Source organism: Bos taurus, chromosome 4 (genome assembly GCF_002263795.3).
Source record: "Bos taurus isolate L1 Dominette 01449 registration number 42190680 breed Hereford chromosome 4, ARS-UCD2.0, whole genome shotgun sequence".
In the NCBI taxonomy this organism is placed as follows: domain Eukaryota; kingdom Metazoa; phylum Chordata; class Mammalia; order Artiodactyla; family Bovidae; genus Bos; species Bos taurus.
This window is the reverse complement of record NC_037331.1, coordinates 67,573,454-67,587,276: the sequence shown is the minus strand read 5'-3', so window position 1 is coordinate 67,587,276 and position 13,823 is coordinate 67,573,454. Positions and strand designations below refer to the sequence as shown.

The following is a 13,823-nucleotide window of genomic DNA, read 5'->3' as shown; positions in this document are numbered from 1 at the left end:
AGCTCATTTCTGCAAAAACTTATGGTTATGGAGGAAAATCAATGTTTGTAAGTCCTTGAATCAAGTCTAAAAAGTCTGTGTGGATATGTAGTGTCTCATAAAATGTAACATAGAAAGACATGTAGGGTGGCAGAGCTGGAAAAGATCATGGGGACCATGTGAAGTCAAGGGGAGCTGAATGATTTATGCAGGTTATATGACTATAAGGAGGGGTGGAGAGACTGAACTGGAAGAGACCTCCTAACTGCTAAGGCAGTATATTTTCAAAATTATCACAGGTTACTAATTATTTGGAAGCATCTGAGCCAAATTATAAACCATGTATTGTGAGAGAATCTTAGCAAGAAGAGACCTTAGAGATCATTTAGTGCCATCTCCCTCAGGCTGTAAGAATCCTCTTGGTGACATCCTTTACAGATGTCCACTAGTCCCTACCAGCTTAAATCTGATGCTTAGAAGCTCAGTACTTTATAAGGCAACTTGTTTTGTCTTTGGTTATCCCTACATATTGGTAACTTTATCCCAACTAAAGGTCTTATTTCTATTTTTAAAGTGCCAGTCCAGAAGGAGTGCGTGTGGCCAGAGGGAAATGGAATGGTATTAGCGATGGTGTAGAGTTTTACTCTTTTTCTCATCTTAAAATTAGAATAGTAATGCCTATCTTACAGTGTCATTGTGAGGATTAGTGAAGTGAAGTGAAGTCTCTCAGTCATGTCTGACTCTGCGACCCCATGAACTAACTGTAGCCCACCAGGCTCCTCCGTCCATGGGGTTCTTCAGGCAAGAATACTGGAGTGGGTTGCCATTTCCTTCTCCAGGGGATCTTCCCAACCCAGGGACTGAACCCAGGTCTCCTGCATTGCAGGCAGATGCTTTAACCTCTGAGCCACCATTGTGAGGATTAGAGGAGCAGTTTATAAAGTATCTAACATAATAGCTGCTTCAATAGGTACTTAAATTATAGTTATTGTTGGCGTTTATCATCTTGATCCCATTTTTTTTGAAATTATGCCCTCTGGAGCAACATAGACTATGTCTAATACCGCAAATATTTGAAGGCAGTTAGCATGACCTCTAAGCCTTCTTTTCTTCAGACTAAATATTCCCTGATTCTTCTACCACTCTTCTGTGATGTATTTTGGATGCCTCCATTGCTTTCATTCCCGCCTATTTGTCAATTTCCCCCTTAAAATGTGGTGGCCAAATGTGGTCAGTCCGATGTGCTCGACAGTGAAATAATTACTTCCCTTGATCTGGACTTTGCACTTGTCCTACAGCAACCTAGATTTATGTTAGCATTTTTGGAGGCCAGATCACACAGTTGGCTCCAGTAAAACCATGTTCTACTATCCAGAATGTTAGTGATGCCTCCCAATATTGTGTCAACCACAGATTTGACAAGCATGAATTTACATCTTCATCCAAGCTGTTGATAAAAATGTTGAACAAGGAAAGGGCAAAGGTTGAACCCCCCAGATTCTTCCCTGTATATTGACATCCATCACTGATTGGTAACATTGTTTCACCAGCTCAGAGTCTATGCACCTATACTAACAAAAATAGCTCCGCAAGATACAGTCACTCTTTGTGTTTTTGAAATTGGATATTTAATTCATCTAAAGATAAAATGCCATTCTTTTATCAAGGAAGACAGGTTTTGAACCCATAATTAGGAAAATGTGAATTCAGAAAGTAATTTCATGTTTGAGTTACTATGTAATGCTGAAAGAAAAAAAATCATCTTCTCTTAATGCAAAATGATAATGCTTGGTTAAATTTGTTTATTTTTCCAAAATGTTTTGAAATTACTCTCTGGGTCTTGGGGGAGGAGGCTGGAGAATTTGCAGATTTCATATGTAGGGGAGAAAGGAGATTTTTGAAGAATAGCATAACTTTTAGGAGTTTTTTCCATCTCTGAAGGATATCACAGAGACAAAGAGATCTCTTTAAAAATGTTGGTGGGGATGTGTGTGAAGTATATTCCTGGTAGTCTTTTTTATTCTTTTTAATGCTTCTCAGACAACATTCCTAGACTTTTTGAGGGGAAAGGTATTTCTCTCTCTCTCATTTAACATGCTTCACTCTGAATAAATCAAACCAATTTCTTTGTATCACGTTTCAAAAACTTTGAACAAAGGTTTTCTTGGTTTTCATGGTGAAGGTAAAGAATTATTATGGACATATCATTTGAGCCAAAGTGTTCAAAGACTTGAAGTTCATTTCTAAGTACTTTCCTTCAAGGGCTCATTCAGTGTCTTCTCAAAGACTTTGATTTCCAGTGTATGTTCCAGGTTTGTGGCTTTCTTCTTAATTCTGATCCTATTTCTCTAATATCTAACGTATCTTAACTTCTCTTATTGTGATCATACTTTGAGATTTTAAAGTAAACAGACAAGAGAGCTCACATTCTCAAAATTCACCCAGGAAATAAAAGATAAGATTTCATCATACTGAATATTTTAGGAATGTCATTTTATAGTTTACTCATTCTCTATAGTTTACTGTGTGCCTACCTTATGCTGGGCACTAATCTGGGCAACAGAGACTCAGTGTGGAGTAAAGTCAAATTTAGTCCCTTCTCTCATCTTGCTTATATTCTAGAGGGAGCAACAGATTTTAGTCAAATAATCAAAGACAATTGTGAACTTGTGTAAAGTGCCGTGAAGGAGGGGGAGATGGTGCTCATTCTTGGAGAGGTCAGGGAAGGCGTTCTCACGTGATGCTCAGTTTGTGATTTGAAGGTGCAGGTAGGGAAAGAGCACAGGTAGCAGAAACAGCATGTTCAGCCCTGTACCGACATATGGAGCAGGATGAGAGCAGGGAAATTCCTGCAGGTGGAGTGAATCACAGGGGGCGAGAGTGAAGGTGGTGTGAGATGAGCTGGGGAGGTCGGGAGGCTCTCACGCAGGCCTTGAAGATCATGCAGAGAGTGCTGTTAGGGTCTTCTGAACCATGAGAAGCCATCTAAGCAGCCTGGAGAGGGTGGGCAATGTAGAGGGATCTGTATGTTATGTGCTTGGTTTTGCCTTTTGAAAAGATGACTGTGGCTGTAGTATGGGAAGGAGGAGGAAAGGAAGTCAAAGTGAGTGACAGGGGCCTGGTTTGGAGAGCGCTTGTTGAACCCAGGAAAGAAGATGATGATGGTTGGGTAGAAGTTGGTGGAAGAAGAGACAGAAAGAGAAGAATGATGCTTGCATTGAATTTATGGTACTTGGGGACTCCACGTGGGGGTGATAAAAAAGAGATGCCAAAGGTAACTCAAAAAGGGTTTAGACATTTTATATTATTGTCATGAACTTAAAGAAGATTATTTTTAAAATCATATGGCTCTGTTGATAACTTTCACTAGCACAACAGAAATAATAAAATGAAAGTCAGAAATCCTTCTGTGCCTGAGATCTATTATTAACAAAATAGGTGACTGTGAACAAGATGAAAAATTTTGAATATCTTGAAGGATCTAAACAATGGAAAAATAATACTTGCAATGTTTACTTCATCACAACCTCACACTAAGACCTCGGAAAATGAGTTTGTTGAGGTTCACCTTTGAAAGAAATAATGATTATCTTTATTTTCAGTATTACTTTTCATTTGATTCTTTAGACCTCTAGATCCCATAAAAATAACTCAAGCATATCCCTGTGCTGCCACCCCAATACAAATCACTATTTCCTTTCATCTTACTTTAACCAACCACAATATTTTCCCATGTCAGAAAAATCTTCCAGTATATAACAGGAGCCTTTGGATCATGTGTGTGTATGTCTAAACCTGTTCATGCCTTTGGGACCCCCGACAACACAGTCAGCTCACAGTCTAAGCCAGGTGCCTAGTTGCCATCTGGACTCTGGACAGACTGTGTGGTCAGGATTTAGAAATCAGAAACCTGGGAAAGGTGCAAAGTGATGGACACAACCACCCCCGCCACCATATATGTTATCACCATCATTTAACACATAGTGCAGGAAATCCTGTTCTTTGCAGAAGAACTTCAAAGAACCACTTCCTGTTCTGAGTACTGTTTATTTTCTTCTTTGCTAACCCCAAAGCACAGACAGATAGCTATTTTTCCTCTAGTAAATTGCTAGCGACACTCCATTTCTTTCCTGTCATCCTCAGCCCACTGTCCAACTGACCTCTCAGATTTCCATACCCTTCTAGGCTAAGGAGCTGTACTTGGATGTTTTCAGTGGCCCACTGACTTATGTAACTTTGTCCTGTACTTTCTTTTTCTTTACTAGGTTCTGAATTTCTCACATTTCAGCCCTCTTATGCCTCAGCGTGAATCCTCTCTTCTTGCCCCAGTGACATTCTTTTCTAAGCATTGACTTACATACACTATCACATGTGAAATAAATAACTAGCATAAGCTGCTGTATAGCACAGGAAGCCCAGCCTTGCACTCTGTGATGACCTAAAGAGTTGGGATGGCGGGAGGAGGGAGGCTCAACAGGGAGGGGATATACATATATATATATATACATATATATGTATATATATATATATATAATTATGACTGATTTGCATTGGTGCATGGCAGAGACCACTGTAACACTGTAAAGCAATTATCCTCCAATAAAAAAGAATAAGCACTGTCTTTTAAGCTAGCTTTATCATGCATATTTTACCTTGCATGCATGCTAAGTCATTTCAGTCATGTGCAACTCTTTGCGACCCTGTGGATTGTAGCCCTTCAGGCTCCTCTGTCCATGGGATTCTCCATGTAAGAATAGTGGAGTGGGTTTCCCTCTTCCAGGGGATCATCCCAACCCAGGGATCGAACCTGTGTCTCTTAGGTCTCCTGAATTGGCAGGCAGGTTCTTTACCACTAGTGCCACCTGAGAAGCCCATACTTTACCTTACTTTTGAATTTTAAACAAAGAAGCTTTCACTCACGTCACCAGAAATAAAGACAGGATGTTAAGTCACTCAAGTGACTTGGTTGTGCCATTATTTTCTTCCCTACTTTATTCATGTATGTAGGTGTGTTTACTGAATGCCTACTGTGCTCCAGTCCCCATGGGATAGAGTCATGAACACAAACATTGTATGTTCTAGAGGAAAAGACAGTGAACAAGTAAACAGGTGAACAAATGTTGTCAGTATTCCATGATTCAACCGAAGTATTAGAGATTTATCTTATGGGAAAACAATAGAGAGCTGTAACTCACTCTCATCACTGAACCCCAGACACCCTGTTGTCTTTCACCGTCAACATCCTCACTCCCTAGGTTGTTGAGCTTGGGTCATGCATGCTCAGATTATGATTGAGAAAAGTAGTTTCCTGGGGGAAAAAAAGAGGTGGTTACTCGTATAGGACTGAAAAAGAAAAAATAACAAGTGTGCTTGTCATTCAAAGCAGGGTGCTGAATGGCTTTTCACTAAATCATAATGTTATGCACTTACCACAGAAATCATTTTCAAATGGAATATATATCACCCCGAGTCAGAGCAGATATGCACTAAACCTCACATGGGAGGTGGCAGGGTGATTAGTGAACTTCCAGGTATTTTCTTATGTGCCTTACTCTTAAGGCGAATAGTTATTTTTCATCTCCTTGAAGCTGTAAGTTATAACAAAATAAATGGACCCATGGCTTGCCAGAAGCCATAACTCTGTATTTAGTTGACATGACCAGATTCCCCAGTTTGGCCTTTGAAAGCCTGAGAGCAGAATAAAGCATTAACCTCTTCTGACCCTTTCCCCTCTGTCTTCTCTGGGCAGAATATCTCGATGCATAACCCCGTTGGTGGGGCCATGGCGGGGCCTGGAGCTCACCAGCTCGGCAGCGCCCGGATGCCCAACCATGACACCAGCGTTGTGATTCAGCAAGCCATGCCGTCACCCCAGTCCAGCTCTGTCATCACGCAGGCCCCTTCCACCAACCGCCAGATCGGGTAAGGAGATCTCCTCGGTTGTCTCTGGGTCCTGGCCAGAGCTCAGGGCAGCTTCTGGACTTCCTTCTGGTTTCTAGTCTGCAGGTTGGATAAGACAGAAGTTGGTTTTCCTCACTGGTGTGATACTGCCTAGAGTTCAGAGTGATGTTTTTGATGGGAGAAAGGTAGAGGGAGTCTCTGTTTGGTAGAAGCTCTTTGACCGTGGCTCTGAAGAAAAGAGCAAGTCGTTCTGTGTCATTGTTCCTTCAGAGAAGATTCTTGAACCTTTAAGTGACTGTGGGGAAACCCCTTGGATGTTGGGAGCAGAGTGTAGTTCTCAGGACAAATGCTTGAGGATGGTGGAGGGAAGTGTCACCCACCCAGCTTCCTCGCTAACAGAGTATGTGCCTCCATTCCTAAGACCAATGTCCAACACCCGTCTCTCTGGTATGTTTCCACAGTCCTCCTTCTCTCTGATGATTCTTCTTGCTTCTTTCCCTTGTTAATATTAATACCTTCTCATTAGCTCGCCTCTCTTTCTGCACCAGTTCATATTCAATCCTGGAGAAGACAAAACAAAGAAGGCAGACCCTATCCTTCTCATTTATGTAAAAAAGACAATACTGAGGCATTGAGAAAAATAGGTAGAATGCTCCCAGATACTGTATCATGGCATGGCACAAGCACTCACTCCTGAGTATCATGTGATAGCTCTTGGTCCTTGTTACTCAGAGTGTGGTCTGAGGACTGGCAGCATGGGTATTACCCAGGAGCTTCTTAGAAATGCAAACTTCTGGCCCAGCTTCCTGCTCTCCAGAATGAGGATGGTGTCTCTTCTCTCCACCCTCACAAGAGTAATGTGAAAAGGAAATAAAAAATTTAAGAGTGCTTGGGATCTTAGGAAGAAAAAGTAGTAACTTAAGCCAAAGAGCTATGATAAATTTATGTTGCTGGATGCTGAGAACTCCTTGCTCCTTGTTCCTAGAATTCTCTGTTTAAAATAGGAATGGGAGCTTGCTGTATTTGGTGTGCATATCAGAATTTAGTTTGAATTTTCCACTGAATAGTAGATATGTAGAATAGTAGATTTTAAGAAAAAATTAGAAGCTATCTCACTCTTTGTCAGTATCTTTTCCCTTCCTTGTTTTAAAAGTGTATGAGAATTCCCCACCCAGAGGGAGCACTAGGGACAATGGCTTATCCCTCCTCAGAATACACTAGAAAGGGTACCTTGTCTCTCACATTTCTCAACTTATCAGGATGGGTTGTGACATATAAAGACAAATCTTAACAAGTGAGAGTTGTGGGTAATACCTATGTTGTGAGTTTGCCATGGGAACCTTTGGTTTCCCATTCAAGAAACAGAAAATTAATCTGGCCATTCGAATGCTTGGTTTTGTTGGAATAAGCCAGTGCTAAAGTTGCAAGTGTGTCTGTGAAAGAATCTTTTTTTTCTCAAATGTCTATGGGAGTAAATGCTTCTCCGTCCAAAGCAAGAACCTGTAATATACGAAGAAGGTGGGGTCATTAAAGACAGCATCTCAGTCTCAAGGGACTCCTTCACTCCAGTGGCTTGGCTTTGGGCAAACAATTCACAGCTAGGTGAGCTAATTATAATTATTTTATTTTTCTTTCAAGGGAAAAAAACATAAAATGTGCTAGATTTTATTAGCATTTTTACAGCATTCCTTCTCCCCTGGAGTTCTTCTGCCTCCTGCCCCCTAACTTCCCCCTTGGAGGCCCTTAGTTTTTGGCCATTGTTAGTACAATGGTGGTTTTTGTGAAACAATCTTTTAAGGGTTAGCACTAAATTCTAAGATGGGTGTTGACTCTGTCAATAATTTAGCCAGCTGGCCAGGGCTGCACAGTTGGATGACATTTCTAGGCTGTGTCACTGTGCCCTGTCAGGTGGGGGTATGTGCCATCTCCCGACCCACTCTGACTTCCCGTTTATTCCCAGTCCTGGGGTGTTATGTGTCTCTCCTGGTGTTTTCTAGGAGATAATTGTCACTTTTAGGACTCTGTCTCCTTGCCAAACTTGAGGGAGGCTGTTTCTTGCTTCAGATTCTTCCCTGTTGTGTTTGCCATGTTGATTCCAACCCCCACACCCCATCATTTCCATTTTTCTCCATGTGACCCATCTAAAACCTTGCCCGGATGATCATGGGGGCTCAGCAACCCATCTCACCAGTGGATTCAGAATGAAACTCTAGGTGGTAACATTTGGGGACGGCTGACTCTTTTATTTCTCTCAGCAAAGAGGAAATGAGTACTTATTTTAAAACATGAGTTCCCTCTGGAGACTGTGTCTTTAAATGAGCATTTGAAACTGCAGATAGTTTTCTTTCTTTTTTTTTTTTTCCCCTCTGAGGCTGCACAGAACCATATTGTAGTAATATTCTGATTTTTATCACAACCTCAAATATTTAAGTGTCAAAATCTGGCCAAGCCACCTGCAAATGTTTGCCATGGCTACTGGCCAACAAAAACAGCAAACAGCAATGAAAGTCTTCATTCAGGCTCCGTGCTTAAGCTGCACCCAGCCAGAGAGGCTGGGACCCACCTGTGCCCACGCACAGGGCTTTTTTGCTGTGGCCAGTGGGCGTGTTCACAAATAGAACTTTGCGGGAGAGAGAGGGGGCCACCCATCTCCCGTTCCCCCCTTTTCTTCCCTTTGACTAGTGCTGGGTTTCTGTTGCCAATCCCACTTTTATTCTCCTTTCTGCCACCATCCCCCCTTCATGCTGTATTTAAACTTAGAGGTTTAAATGTATTGGGAGTGATATTGACGTGAAGGACTGGAAATGGGAACAGTGCCTGCTCCTAAGGAAGATTTGTAGGACAGAGTGTAGGCATCCTTGTGAGCATTTGATTTTCATATTTTTGGAGCAGGCACTGAGTCAACGTAGGACCAAATGGGTGGAAATGCAAAAGTCTGAGATAGACAAATCACGTGGGCAAACTTCAGTCTGTCCTCTATCACCCCCTTCCATCGCCAATGCCCAGTTCTGTCCAAGTAGTGCTTTTTATCTCGATAGAAACTGGAGGTAAGTATAAATATCCCAAATTGCACTCGTGTGGTTAGGCAGGCTAGAAAAACACACAGTGTTGGAGAGTGTGGGAGGCATCCCCAAACTAGTGACTACTTGTGCTTAGTCAAACTGGCAGACACCCTGTCGAGAAGAGTGCCTTTGGCTGATTGATGGTAGCGTTTTAGGAGATAAGTTTTCCAGATGGAAAAAGAAAAAGAGGGAGCCATGGGGTGTGGGGGAGACAAGCGAGACAGAAAACAAGCATGTGTTAAATACAGATGAAATCGATTCTCCCTTGGACCAAATATGTGGCAGATTCCAAGCAGTATCTCTCCTCTAGTAATTTTTTTTTTATTAGAGATCATGTAACAGGCTCATTAATTCAGGATCAAGTCTGCAACTCCTAAGAGAATGGTGGAAGAGCAGGTATCAGTAGTATAAATTCTCTCTCTCTCTAATTCTGTCTCTCTCTCTCTTTCCTCATATGAGAAATTTTTGTAGGAGCCAGCAATCAATTGAGAAGGTGGCTACAATTTTAATAGATCCTAGCTTTCCTTGGTGGCTCAGTGCTTAAGAATCCGCCTGTCAAGCAGGAGACACAGGTTTGATCCCTGGATTAGGAAGATCTTCTAGAGAAGGAAATGGCAACCCACTCCAATGGTCTTGTCTGGGATAATCCCATGGACAGAGGAGCCTGGCAGGCTACATTCCATGGGGTCGCAAAAGAGTTGGACATGACATAGCAAATGAACAACAGCAAATTCCTAGAGAAACCTATTTCTCTTTATGGACCAATGTTATTAGATAATTCATGCTTGGTAATTTTTTAGGAAGACAATGAAAGTAATATGGAATGAGGTGATCTATAACAATGGATATCAGTACAGAGTTCTGACAGGTTGTGAGAGGCACTTCCAAAATAGTCCATAAAATTTCTTCCTGTATTCAGAATGTTCTATAGATTTAGTTCTCCCTGTGGAATTGGCAAATGCATAAGCTTATTAGATTATTGATAAAAAAAATTATTTGCCAGTAATTGTTTACAGTGTAGATGTGATATATCTAACATCAGGATATACAAATGTTCCTATCGAGGCTGATATTTGAAAAGAAGATATCTGGTCTTTTCTGGAATATTCTAGTTAGGATATCAAGAAATTTGAAAATATGTTTGACAGCATGTATATATAAAACCTCTCTCTGATTTTATGCCAGTTTTAGTCTTGGCACATGTATGTTTCTAGGTATATTAGCTGTTTCATCATACACTCTATTTGCATAAAGCTGTATTTAGGCAACGTAGATCTAAGATTTGGCCAGAAATTTATAGAAAATATAGCAAATCTTGTAAAAATAAAAAGGAACTGATACTCATCATAATACAATTGTATTTCTCTCACCCTTTCTGAGCTTTTTTTAAAAAAAAATAACAGTAATAAAAGAAGAGTTTATCACATCTCAGAACTTATTGATGTAAAAAACAATGCCACTTTGCCTGTTGGAGAAAGTCATGTGGTTTTTTGTACGAGTTGCTGTCAATGCTTGAGGTGTCCATTGAGATGGGAATGTTAATTGATTCAAGGATTTCTGTGTCTGTCTTTCTGAAAAAAGGGAAGGGAAAGGTCAGTAAATGATGCCATCACAAAAAGGCACTGCTTAAAGAAAACTTATGTGAAACATCAGCTTACAGTTGACTCATACTGTAAAGAATTTGCCTGCAGTGCAGGAGACCCGGGTTCAATCCCTGGGTTGGGAAGATCCCCTGGAGAAGGGAATGGCTACTCACTCCAGTATTCTTGCCTGGAAGAGTTCATGGACAGAGGAGCCTAGCGGGCTACAGTCCATGCGGTCACAAAGAATTGGACATGACTAAGCGACCAACACTTTCACATTTCACAGTGTGAGTATGCTTGTTCTGTATATGCATAGGTGTATACATCCATTATGAAGAGTTTTCTTAAACTCCACAGATCAACAGCATGAATTAGACTGTCACTGCCCACCACAGGCCAGTGCTAGCAGGGCGCAGGCCAACCTTCTTCCTCCTGGATGCAGCAGCCAGCAGGTCCCGGCTTATCACTCCCTGCCCCCACACCCACACCCCTCTCCAGGACAGCTTGAAGCCTCCTTTAAGTAATTCAGACCCGAAGCCATTATTTCCTGCTTTGTGTGTTGCAGAATATCACAGCCATGAACATTGCTTTATTGTTAGAAAGTTGCTGGGTCTTTCACAGCCCAGAGAACATTTATGAGGCCCTTCAGGGGAATGCTTTCTGGGAGGGTTGACGGACTTAACCATATGGCTCCCGTTAAATCCTGTGCAGAGCCTTGAGAAATTACCTCTGACAAGAGGGCCAGCAGCTTTCTACTCAAAGAGTTTTATGTGTGGAACGAAACATTAAGTACTGATACTTGAGGAAATATAAGGTTTCTTAACATTCAAAAGTTGTAATACCACAAGGTATTGTGGCCAGATGAAGGGGGCAGAGCCAGGATGCTGGAGCACATGGCTACATCTTCCAAGAGGCAGAAAAGCAGCCCTGCTCTCCTCTCCTAGCCTGGCTCTTGCCTGTGATCCCTCAGGCCAGCTTTGTTGTGTCTTAGTGTCTCAGTTCCTCACCTGGAACACAGCAAGGCAGGTATCTTCGCTTAAACAATAGACGTCTACTTTCCACAGTTTTGGAGGCTGGAAAGTCCAAGGTCAAGGTGCTGTCAGATTTGGTTCTCGGTGAGGGCCCTCTTCCTGACTCACAGATGACTGTCATCTCACTGTGTGCTCACCTGATCGCTTCTCGTTGCATACAGAGAGAGAGAGACAGGCAGATTGACAGAGAGAGGAGAGGGCTTCCCTGATAGCTCAGTTGGTAAAGAATCCACCAGCCATGCGCAAGACCCTGGTTTGATTCCTGGGTCGGGAAGATGCACTGGAGAAGGGATAGGCTACCCACTCCAGTATTCTTGGGCTTCCCTTGTGGCTCAGTTGGTAAAGAATCTATTTGCAATGTGGGAGATGTGGGTTCAGTCCCTGGGTTAGGAAGATCCCCTGGGGAAGGGAACAGCTACCCACTCCAGTATTCTCGCCTGGAGATTTCCATGGACTATATAGTCCATGAGACAGCCAAGAGTTGGATACAACTGAGTGACTTTCATTTCTTCACTTCAGAGAGAGGAGAAAGAGACAGAGAGTGAGACCTCTGGTATCTCTTCCTCTTCTTAGGACACTAATCCCGTTATAGGGACTCATGACCTCATTCAAACCTAATTACCTGAAAAGGCCTCACCCCTAACCATCACATGGAGTTAAAGCTTCAATATATGAATTTGGTGGAGAAGGGAATGGCAATCTACTCCAGTATTCTTGCCTGGAGAACTCTATGGACAGAGAGTAGCCTGGTGGGCTACAGTCCATGGGTTTGCAAAGAGTCAGATATGACTAAGCGACTAAAACAACATATGAATTTGGAGGAAGACACATTCAGTTTGTAAAAGCTAGTCTTCTTGGGAAAGAAAATTGAAAGTCACACTTTAGTGGCTCAAGCTATTTGTTAGAGAAGTTTGGGATTAGCAGGCTAATACTAAAGAGAAGAAAGGGAGCTAACATTTATCCAGCATCATCTATGTGCAGAGCACTGATTTATCTTTGTGTGTTGCTTTCCATCATTCTCCAAGAGTCTGGAGAGGCAGACATTATTTGCTCCAGTTTTACTGCTCAAGGAAGAGAAGTAACTTATCCAAAGTCACTCAGCCAGTGAGATGAGCAGAGTTTTGAATGTGGTTCTGTTGGACTTCAAAGCACATGCTTTCCCTGTGCTCCTGCCTATAGCAATCCCAGTGCCATGAGAGATACATGAGCATGTCTGACCATTTGGGAGAGTCATCTACCCACATGAGATGGTTAATGCTTAGCCTCTGGTTACAGTGTGAAGTGCTTCCTTCACATACCTACAGGCTAGTCAAGGGCGGAGGTAGACACACTGAGTTTCCAGCAGCTGCTTAAGTCCTTCAGGAGAAAAATACAGGAGTTCCCTGGCCCTCAGAAAGGGAGTTTGTAGGTTGTGAGACAACATGGATACAGAGAGAGAGAACCTGACCTGGGAGATCTCTTGGCCAAATCCTCTCACTTTTAAGAAAACCAGATTCCTGCCTAAGAGTGGCTGTCCTTTCTCCAACCACTTGGTTGCTTTACATTTGGCTTCATGGTTTATAGGAAGAACCTGTCCCCTGACCAGATGAAGTGTGACTTCCAGGGTATTCTGATTCCTGTGTGGATAGGTGACTTTGCCTGTGACTTCTTATTGGGGGAGAGTCTCATTTCTGGATCTTATAAACAGAAGCCCTGCTCACAGAGTTCCAGAACCTCCCACATAAGTGTCTCTGTGTGTTTTGACTGTCTCCTCCCATTTTTAGAACAGCTAGGCACACCAATGAGTCACCACAGAAAGAGCTGACTCTTTGGAAAAGATCCTGATGCTGGGAAAGATTGAAAGCAGGAGGAGAAGGGAATAACAGAGGATGAGATGGTTGGATGGCATCACCAACTCAAGGGACATGAGTTTAAACAAACTCCAGGAGATAGTGAAGGACAAGGAAGCCAGTATGCTGCAGTCCATGGGGTCAAAAAGAGTGGGACATGACTTAGCAACTGAACAACAAGGCACAGGTCTGCTTCTAGAGCAACTAGCCCAGGATCATTCAGTCTGTGTCTGTTGTAAATCTAGACACTTGTTCTTCTGTGTGGCATATTGAAAAGATGTGCCTGGAAAAGACAAGCTTACTCAGAGCCAAACCAAGTCAGGTTAGAGGGGAGTCTTGCAAAAGTATTGACCACAGGTCAGAGGTCATGGGTTTAGGCTCTGCCAGTCAAAAAACTTTATAACCTTGGCCAAGTACGCAATTGCCCTGGGCCCCCTT

General features: G+C 42.3%; 1 protein-coding gene across 9 annotated transcripts in view; it reads left to right on the top strand.

The window, feature by feature from the left end:
- CREB5 (cAMP responsive element binding protein 5) overlaps positions 1 to 13,823 on the top strand; it is a 438,005-nt gene that overhangs the window by 165,012 nt on the left and 259,170 nt on the right. For all 9 annotated transcript variants that reach the window (XM_024990748.2, XM_059885640.1, XM_024990747.2 and 6 more), the window contains 1 exon segment: positions 5,729 to 5,901. In XM_024990748.2, the coding sequence (XP_024846516.1) occupies positions 5,729 to 5,901 (173 nt within the window).